Source organism: Vanellus vanellus (assembly GCF_965231255.1).
Source record: "Vanellus vanellus genome assembly, chromosome: 12".
NCBI classification, from domain to species: Eukaryota; Metazoa; Chordata; class Aves; order Charadriiformes; family Charadriidae; genus Vanellus; species Vanellus vanellus.
In genome coordinates, this window is record NC_138917.1 from 8,974,139 (window position 1) to 8,983,614 (window position 9,476).

Here is a 9,476-nt window from a genome sequence, read left to right on the forward strand (position 1 = left end):
TCACATAACGCACGGCTTGATGTCCTGGTATGTCACTTGTTGGTGGTAATAGGAGCCGCTGCCCGCTGAATGCATGGAGGAGGAGGCCATGGCGTTGAAAGAGAAGACGAATTCCTTTCTGTCGCACATGCTCGGAGACTGGGAGTGATACCGCGGGATGCCTGTGGGACGGGGGGGGGAAAGACTGTCAGCCACGGGGATTATATTCGCTAGAGGAGGTTGAGCGCGGAAGGGGGAGAAAGCCGCCGTCTGGGGTTAAAAAAAAAAAAAAAATAATAAAACAACAACAAACCCCCCGCAGTCCCCGGGTCTCAGCGTGAAATTGGGTGTATTTTTGCATGCACACAAATAGACGGGCACTCCCGGGCGCTGCCTCCGCGGGCGCGGACAGGTGCGGCGGAGGAAAAACCCCGCGGCCCCGGGACGCTTCCAGGAGACGGCATTTGTTTTGGGTTAGGTTTAGTTTGTTGTTTTGTTTGGGGGTTGGTTTTTTTTTCTTTTTTTTAATTCATTTTGTCTCCTTGAAGGTACTGGCTGCTTTTCCCATCGCCCCCGCCCGCGCGGAATGTCCGCGGGGTGCGGAGCGGGGAAAGCCCGTTCGCCCACCGGGGCCGGCGGCAGAGACCGGGCGGAGAGCGGCCGAGGGCGAAACGCCGCCGAGAGCGCGGCTATTCCCGCCGTTACTGCCGCCACCTCCGGGACAGAAAAACGCCCCGTAAATTTGGGGTGCGCTGGGGGAGGAGCCCCGCCCGGGAATCCCGCTCCCCGCCGCTCCGGCGCCGTTAATTTGGGTGTTAATCGGGAGCATTTCGGTTAAGGCCGCGAGCGGGCCCGGGTGGCTCCTCGGGACGGATTTTTGCTGCGTTTTCCAGCGGTTTTGGGTGCCTTGGGACCGAGCCGGGAGCCAGGCGGTTGCCCGGTGGCGAGCGCTAGCCCCGGCCCGGCCCTGCTCGGTGCTGCTCCCGGGTTCGGCCGCTCCGGCCCGGCCCGGCTCATCCTTTTTCCCCGCTTCCTTTCGTTTTTTTTTTTTTTTTTTTTTTTTTTTTTTTTTTTTGACCCGCCAACGCTCCGTTTCACACCCGTTTCCGCCAGGGAGTTCCCCAAAGGTGTCCCAAGGCGCCCTACGGCCCGGGGTGATGTGTAGGGACCCCCCAAACCTGCCTCTTCACCCCGCCACGGCTCCCAGGGCTCACCCGTGCCCCCACCCCCCTCCCCGAGGTGAATTTGGGCCGCAGGACGAAGGCCAGCGTCGGCCTCGTCCTTCCCGAGGCCTCCTCCAGGCCAAACCCCCATCTCTCCCTCCCCGTCCCTCCCCAGGAGCCGGGGCAAAGCCACCCCCGACGGCTCCATGCCGGGGCTACGGGGCGCGGGGGTCCCGGGCCACCGACTTCTGCCTGGGAGGAGGAGCGGGAGGGTGGAGGAAGGCGATGGGCCTGGAAAACGCAACCCCGAGAGGAGCTGATGGCGGGGGACGGGGACGGGAGGAGGAGGATGGCGGACACCCCGGTGGGGAAACACCCCCCCCCCTTTTTTCTCCCTCCAGGTCTCGATGGAGGTGGAAGACCCCTCGGGCTCATCCCCGGTCTCGCCTTCCCGCAGCTCCCCGCCTGCCTGAGCCCACCGGCCCTAGGCCCGGGGCGGCCCCGGCGGCAGAACGGCCGCCCGGTGGAGCGGAGCCCCGGCCCGGTGGCTCCCAGCACCGCAACGGCGGGGAGCCGGGTCCCCCCATCGGGGCGAGCCCCGACGGCTGCCCGGTTGCCCCCGTGAAGGCAGGCGAGGAGCAGCGGGGACGGCGGCCTCTTCCCCGGGGGTAAAGTAAAACCGCCCACGAAGCGGGACCGGGATCCACGCGTGGCCGCGGAGGGCGCCCGCCCCGCCGGCAGCCCCCGGGCGACCCCCGTGGCGGCGGCGGTGGACTCGGGCGTCTCCCACGCGTGTCCGCGCCTTACCTTGCAGCTCGGCGGTGTTGTGGCTGTTCTGGTGCAGGTAGGACTGGTCGAGGGAGTGCGTGGAAAGGCTGGAGGAGAGCGGGTTGGCCGTGGGGTTGCAGGGCGAGAGGGGCTGCTGCTTGATGTAGGACGCGCCGGTGTTCAAGGCCGCCGAGGCGGAGGGAGCCCACGCCGAGGCCGAGCTGGAGTAAACCGAGTGGGGCTCCATCACGCCGCCGCCGGCGAGCAGAGGGGAGGCGGGCACGGAGCTCTCGTGGTGCGGGTAGTCCCCCGCCGAGGAGCCGGTACAGCTGCCCATGTAGGAGTGCCCGCCGTTGGCGGGCAGGTGGGGCACGGAGTGTCCCGCCAGGCCCATCCCTTCCACGTTGCTGGACAAATGCCCGTTCATCATCCCCAAGCCCCCTTCGAGGGAGAGGCTGTTGGGGGGGCAGGAGAGCCCGCCGGCCGAGCCCTGGAAGCCGTAGCTCTCGGGGAGGTGGTTGAAGCTGAGCCCGTTCATCATGCTGTACATGGGCTTCAGCGCCTGGCATTTCCTCCTGAAACCGCGGGGTCGGCGGCGAAACGAGCCCTCCTCGAACATAAACTCGCTGGCCGGGTCGATGGTCCAGTAGTGGCCCTTGCCCGGGCGTCCCAGTCCCTTGGGCAGCTTGATGAAGCACTCGTTGAGGGAGAGGTTGTGGCGCACCGAGTTTTTCCAGCCCTGGTAGGAGCCTCGGAAGAAAGGGAAACGGCTCTGCAAGAACTGGTAGATCTCGCTGAGGGTCAGGCGCTTGGAGGGCGAGCTCTGGATGGCCATGACGATGAGGGCGATGTAGGAATAAGGCGGTTTCTCCGGCCGCCGGATCCCCGCGTTGGTCTTCTTCGTTTTGGGACCGCCGCTGCCCGGCGCCCCGCCGCCGCTACCCGGAGCGCTGCCGGTGGCCCCGCCGGGAGCCGCGGAGGCGGCGTCCATGGCCGAGTTCTGCGGCTGTTTCTCGGCCACGGAGGACATGGGGCCGTAGCTGCTCTGCACCGGAGGAGGAGGGGGCTGAGAGGACAGAGCCTGCTGCGCTTCTGCAGTCATCTACGGCCAGGTCCGCGGCGGCCAGCCCCGGCCCTCCTCCGCCACCCTCCCCTCCGCGCCCCCCCAAAGGCCACGCTGCTGGGGGCTCGCCGCCACTCACAACACCCCCTACCACCCCCGCCGGCCTTCTCCCGGCCGCCCCCCCCCCCTCCCCTCCCCTCCCGGCGGGTTTCTTTCCACCGGGAGACTTCACCCCTCCGTGGATAAACAAATGGAAGCGACGGACACCCCCACCCCCCCCTCCCTCTTTTCCCTCCTCCTCCCACTTTATCCCTAAATCCGAGCCCGGCTGCAGAAGGCGAGTGAGAGGCGGGAGGGGGGGGGGGGGGGCGCAGGGAGGCGGGATGGGGGGGGGTGGGGGGGGGTGGAAGCGATCAGGGCTCGGCTGCTGCGAGAGAGAAGAAGCCGGCGGCCGCCGCCGCCTCCGCTTGCCCCGCTGCCCCTCGGCGGGCCGGGCTCCCGGGGCCGCCGCCGCCGCCGCTGCCGTCGCCTCCTGTCCCCCCACCCCCCCCCCACCCCCGCCGGGCCCGGCTCTAGCTGGGTTGGCGCTGCCGGTGCTGCGGGGAGCTGCTTCCCATCGCGGTGGCTGTCGAGTCTGCCCCCGGCCCCGCCGCTCGCCTTTTGCTTTATCTCTTTGCAGCCGCCTCTGCCGCTCCTTTGACAGACGTTAAGAGCGGAGAGGAGATCCCCGCCCCGGTCCGCTCCCCCACGCCCTCCCGGGCGGCCCCCTCCGCCGCCCTGTCCCGGCCCCCCTCCGCTCCCCGCTCCCAGATGGTGGGCAGCTTTTAAAGAGCCCTTTCCACGCCGCCCTGCCCGACACGGGGGCTGCGCCACGCATCCCTGACCGCCACGGGGGAGGGGGTGGTGTGTGTGGGGTGTGGGGGGTGCGGGGTCTGTGTGTCACGCGTGACCGCGGCGCTGCGTGGGCTCCCTCCCTGCCCCCTTCCCCCGCCTCCCCACCTCTGCTGAAAATCACGGGTGGAGGGTGGGAAGGGCCCCACGCGGGCCGTGGAAGGGGCCTGCGGAGAGCGCGGAGCTTCCGCGGGAGGCGGAGGGGGGCGGAGGCGCTGCCCGGCCGCGGCCACCGCGCTGCGCGGAGCTTCACCCACTTTAAACCCCCTCTTCGTGCGCTCTTTTAAGCTCGGCGGGCCCGGGCAGGATGTTTATACTGCGCAATGTAAACACGGGCTCGGGGGTGCTTTAATAAAAAGAAATCGGCGAAAACTCCTACTGCCTCTCGAAATGCCCTTTTTTTTCTGCCTCTGCCGCCCGTCCCGGGATGGGAACGGGCTTCGGACCCCTCGGCTGCTCCGAGGCTGCTCTAGGGATGAGGGTGGGTTGGTTTTTTTTTCTTTTTTTTGGGGGGGTGGTGGTGGTATATAAATCTGTGCTGAAGGTTTGGAGTTGGATGCCAGGAGCCTGATGCTCAGCTCCGGCGGATGCCGCGGGCACACGCAAAGGGTGGGGGGAAGAAGAATAGGAAGGCAGGGGGGCAGAGACCCCCTTCCCCCCCCAAAAAACCCACCCAACACCTTTTGAGCATCGTCCCGTCAGGAGAGCTATCGCTCAAGGTAAGTCGCTCGACACCTTTGTCACCTTCTTGTGGACCGCGCGTGGAAACCTGCGCTCCAGCGGTGGAAGGGGTGGGGAGGGTGGGTGGCACACGGCTGCAGGAGCTTGGGCAGAGCCAGGGCTGCTGGCTGGGAGCGGGGCAGATGTGCTGGCTACTGCAGCCTGCTCCCTTTCAAGATTGGGGAAAGGAAGAGAAAAAGGAAGGGGGGAAAAAAAAAAAAAAGAAGAAAAAATGTCCCCCCCCTCCTCCCTCCCCCCCCCCCCGTGGTTACAGGCCTCAGCGCAGTCCTGTGGGTCTGTCTCGCTGCACCCTCTGCAGAGAGAGAGAGGGGGACACACACCCCTCCAAGCCCCCGTCTTCCAGATCCGCTTTTAAAGTTTTTAATGATAATTTAATACCTTTTGAAAGAAAGAGAGATACCGATCGGGTTCCCAAACTCTCTCCGCGTTATTCGCGAGCAGTTGTGAGCAGCCTCCGGGGCGCCTGTCACATCTGTGATACAACCAAGAGGGATTTCACATCAGGGGCTCTTTTTTTTTTTTTTTTTTTCCTCTCTCTCCTTCCCCTTCCCATCGTCTGCCCCCTCTCCGCAAAATAAATCCTCCTGCAGAAAGCTCCGGCCCTCCTGTTCCCGGGGCAAAGGGGGAGCTTTGGGGACGGGAACAGGCAGGGAGAGCCTTGGGCAAACCTCAGGATAGGGGCAGGTACCCGAAGAGGGGGTGGACGAGGAGGGGAAGCAGTTATTTCTGGCGCTTTTCCCTTGAGAAGGGGCTGCTCCGGCTGCCCGGGGAGGCGGCGGCCGCTGCTCCCTCCCGTCCGGGGCCGCCGGGCGCGGAGCGGAGCGCGGAGCACAGCGGCTTCTGAGGCAGGGGGGGAAAAACACCCCCAAAATCGCCTTTTCGGGAAGAGAACACCCTCCCTGGGTGCTTACAGCCCCGGGGCGGCTGGTGAAGAATAAACCCTCCGCTTCTCGCTGTATTTCTTTGGATTTTTGCCGAGGGAGCGCATCACTGAGCCTGAGATTTGCTCCGCATCGAATGCCCCCTCGCCCCCCCCCGCGGGCGGCGAAAAGGGTGTTTTTCTTCGCTTTACATCGCTCTGCGACTGAATCTCCCCCACCTGTCCCTAAAACACACGGGGATGGAGCTTGAAACACCGCACAAAGGGCTCGTGTAATACCCACGTTCAAACCTGTCGCCATCGGCAGCGTTTCCACTGGAAAATAAAATATCTCCGAAGAAAAAACAAAACAAACCTCTCCAAAAATCAAAACGTTCCCCTTCAAAGAATATCAGTCCCTGCACGAGTGTCCTTTCTCACTCTCGCAGTATCTTTTCGGAGTGTGAAGATTTGGTTTCCGATGTATTTATTACAGCCAGCAAACGTTAAAATGCAAATATATCGCCTCGGGTTTTACAGGCCTCGCCGTGGGAATAGCAGAAACGTTGGAGGGTTTTAAACCGAGCCCGTGACTTGAGGAAAGGAGAGTTTTAGGGAGGAAAAAGCCGGGCCGTGTCGTGGTTGATGTACGAGGGGGATGATGGTGTGCGGGGCTGGCTGGACCGTGCCGGCCTTGGGGGCATGAAGGGCAGAGAAACACGCCGGGACAGGGGCTGGTGGTGACACTTTCTTGCTTATAAAATCTCCTCGCAGGTCCCAGCAGCACTTTCAGGTTTAAAATGGGCCTGGGATGGATTTTTGGAGGGGAGAGGACGGGAAAGTTTCTGGGTTGAAGATTGCGGGGTGGCCCCCGCAGACGAACGGGCTGTTGTTTGCTGATAGTATGGGTGGTTTAATCAGATCCTCCCTCAGCCCCCGGGGGCGCGGGGAGAGATGCAGGGAAGGGGAAAAAAAAAAAAAAAAAAAGGAAAAAAAAAAAAAGGGAAAAAAGAAAAAGCATCACCTAGAGCAATTAGCCCTGCTAATCCCGGCACCGTTTGGAGCCCGTTTTGCCGCTCCCGCATATTCCCCGCGACCACCCCCGGCCCCGCTGCCCCTTCCCAACCGGCTCCTTCCCAGACCCGCTCCCCTTCCCCACCACCCCACCACCCCTCCCCGAAACTCGGCAGTGTTTTGTGTAAAAATAGACAAATCCGAGCTTTCTTCCTTTTCCTGCGCAGAAGGTATTTTTACTAGCTAATTGCTTAAGTGAAGTCAACTTTGCAAGCAGGCCGGGCTGTAACCCGAGTATGGAAATGTATATAGGTGGTATTGTTATAGGCGAGCTGGGTGCTGCTCGGAGAGGGGCCGGGGTGTTCCTGCCAGCCCGGACCACCCAGGGCGAGGGGAGTGACCGCCTAGTGTCCCCCTCCCCGTTGCCCCTGCTTTGCATTAACACCACCCGCAGGACATCCCCCCCGCTCGCCTTTTCCCCAGCACCAGCCCTTTTCCTTCGGCTGGGTTTTTGTGATTTTGTTTTTTTGGGGGTTGTTTTTTTTTTTTTTTTTTTTTTTCAGTCGCCGCCATCCCCGTGGCCGCTGGCCCCAAATCCGTGGCAAATTGATCCCTAAACGTTTATTTAAGGCCGAGGGGGTGCGTCCAAGGGAAGGGCTCAAGGTTGAGGGGGGAGAGGGGCTCTGGAGGCGGAGGGGGGGTGGGGGGGGTGGTGAACGGGCAGAGGGAGAGGTGGTGTTTAGGGGGACACAGGCACCCCCAACCATTTTTGCGAGTCCATCGCACGGCAACGCTTTTCCCCACGCGTGTGCGTGTGCCCGGTGGCGGGCGGGCCCTTTCCCGGTAGCACCCAGAGTCCAGACCCGGCCCCTCCGGCATCCCCGGGGCTCCGTGCGGGCAGAGCCCGGTCTCCAAAACCGAAACGGACCGGGAGGAGATCTGGGGAAAAAAACAAGCCGAAATTGGGAGCGGGTGCGAAGCAGAGCTGCAGAAGCGCCTAACGCGGCTGCGGGGAGGTGCGGACTGGCTGTCAGCCGCCGTGTCTCAGGCAGAAGTTCAGGCTTTGGTCAGAAAGGGAAAAAAAAAAAAAAAAAAAAAGGAAAATCTTACGCTTCTCCCCCCCCTTTTGTCTCCATTTCCCCCCCTCTGCCTGTCCCGAGCCTGTCCCCCCCCCCCCCCAAAAGCCCACATTTTCCATGACGTCCTTCGATGAAATATTGCAGCACAGGAATTTACAGCCTTCTTCAGCGCAGGATTTTTTAGGAGTTTTCTGGCAATAACCCTGCAATACAAATCGGCTCCAGCGATAATAAGCTCTAAGCGCTACCACTTAGACACAATCGCTTCCCACAGAGATCTTCAAAATATCTCCGGGTATTTATATCCCTGCTCAGGGACGGATAACTAGAATACTTTCCCGGAGGGATGCTTTTTGGCTGGCTGGGATTCAGACCCGAGGACCTGGGTACCGAGAGAAACCGCGGGGCTGAGCGGGAGCAGAGCTGGGACCGGGCGAGTGATGATGCTCCTCCGGCCATCCCTCAGTAAACAAGTTCGCCCTTAAAAGCAGCCCGAATTGTAAATTCAGGTGTAAATCCAGATGTAAATCCAGACTGGCATTGCTGAGCCATCCATGCTTTCGCGAACAAGTTTTCTTCCCTGGGGGGGCTTCTCTAGTGACGGGGCCCGGTGATGGGGATGCCCCCAAACAAACAGAACCCTCGGGGAGTGGTGCCCCCCCTCTCCCAGCTCCTCGGCAGAGCAGTGTGGCACGCAGAAAAAATGGGGAGCCATTTCCAGCTTTTCTAGCTCCAAACTGCGACGGGTTAGTGGTAAAATGGGGACGGAGGTCCCAAGGAAATATTTCGTGTCCCAGAGCGAAAAGCCCGGCCGGGCCGAGCCGGGCCGGGGAGTCCCCGCCAAACGGGGAGGGCGGGGGGCTTCCCCGAGGGCTCAGCCTTGTTTCCAGGTTATCGAATTATTTTCGTTGTTTTCTTCCCAACTTTAAACCAACCCCCCCTCGAAATCGCACCGGTGTGCCGGTGTTAACGGAGGGGGGCATTTTTAGCGTCGGGCAGACGAGAGCCACCGTCCCCCCGTTTCGGGGTATCACACAAAATCCGTCTGCACGGAGAGGTGAGAGAAGTTAAAACGGAATCGCCCAAATCAAGGGGGAAAGGGACATTTTCTTACACGGGTACTAAAAACCGCGGGGACGGTATATTGTCGGGCTTGGTACAACCGAGCTGGTGGCTTCGTCTACACTTAAAAATTAGAGAGACGTGGAAAATAAACCCGACGGGTTTGGGGAAGGATGCGGCCTCCCCTGTGCTGCCCCTCGGTGCCCAGTCCCGGGGGACAGCCGTGCCAGGACGCGGCCGCCCGGTGCGACGTGTGTACCCCGGTCCCCTGGACTGGGGGCGCGGGCACCTGGCTGCCTAAGAGGAAACCCCCGGGGAAACTGGGGGGACCCGCACGGTCCCCGCGACACTGCAGAGCCCCGGGTGGGTCCCCGATGCTGCGGGTCCGGGTGGGCTCCTCAGAGGGATCTTGTGCATCACGGGATCCCCCGAGACCACCGAGGCAGGAGCATCACCCGGGCCCGGGGGAAGAGGGCGCCCCCCACATCGGGGTCCCCAGCAGCCACCACTCCTTCTGCTTTGTCACCTGCCGAGCGGGGAGAAGGGGGCTGCGGCGGCAGAGCCATACACGCAGGAGGCGGCGGTCCCCCGTGGGGAGGGATGCGGCAAGAGCAGCGGCTGCCAGCGAAGGATGCTGAGGGCAGGGATCGGGATCCCCCGGCAGAGCGAGGAAAGGCTGGCATCATCTCCGGGCCGGGACAGCGACCTGCCGGGGGGTACCGACCCACGCAGGTACCTGTCAGGGGGAGGAAAACCCCCGGCGGGTCTCGGCATGCAAGAAGGTCCCTGGTGCAGCACAGGGGCTTTGTCCCTCTGTTCTCTGCCCACGGAGCTCCCACGCTGCCCCGGCACCGGCC

General features: G+C 62.7%; 1 protein-coding gene across 1 annotated transcript; it reads right to left on the reverse strand.

Annotated features, from left to right (window-relative positions):
- FOXF1 (forkhead box F1) lies at nucleotides 1-3,012 on the reverse strand (the record flags this gene model as incomplete). Its single annotated transcript, XM_082489275.1, has 2 exons — nucleotides 1-161; nucleotides 1,950-3,012. 2 exons carry the CDS (start codon nucleotides 3,010-3,012, stop codon nucleotides 1-3), a joined length of 1,224 nt encoding a protein of 407 aa, XP_082345401.1.
- Between the last annotated feature and the right edge of the window lie 6,464 nt (nucleotides 3,013-9,476).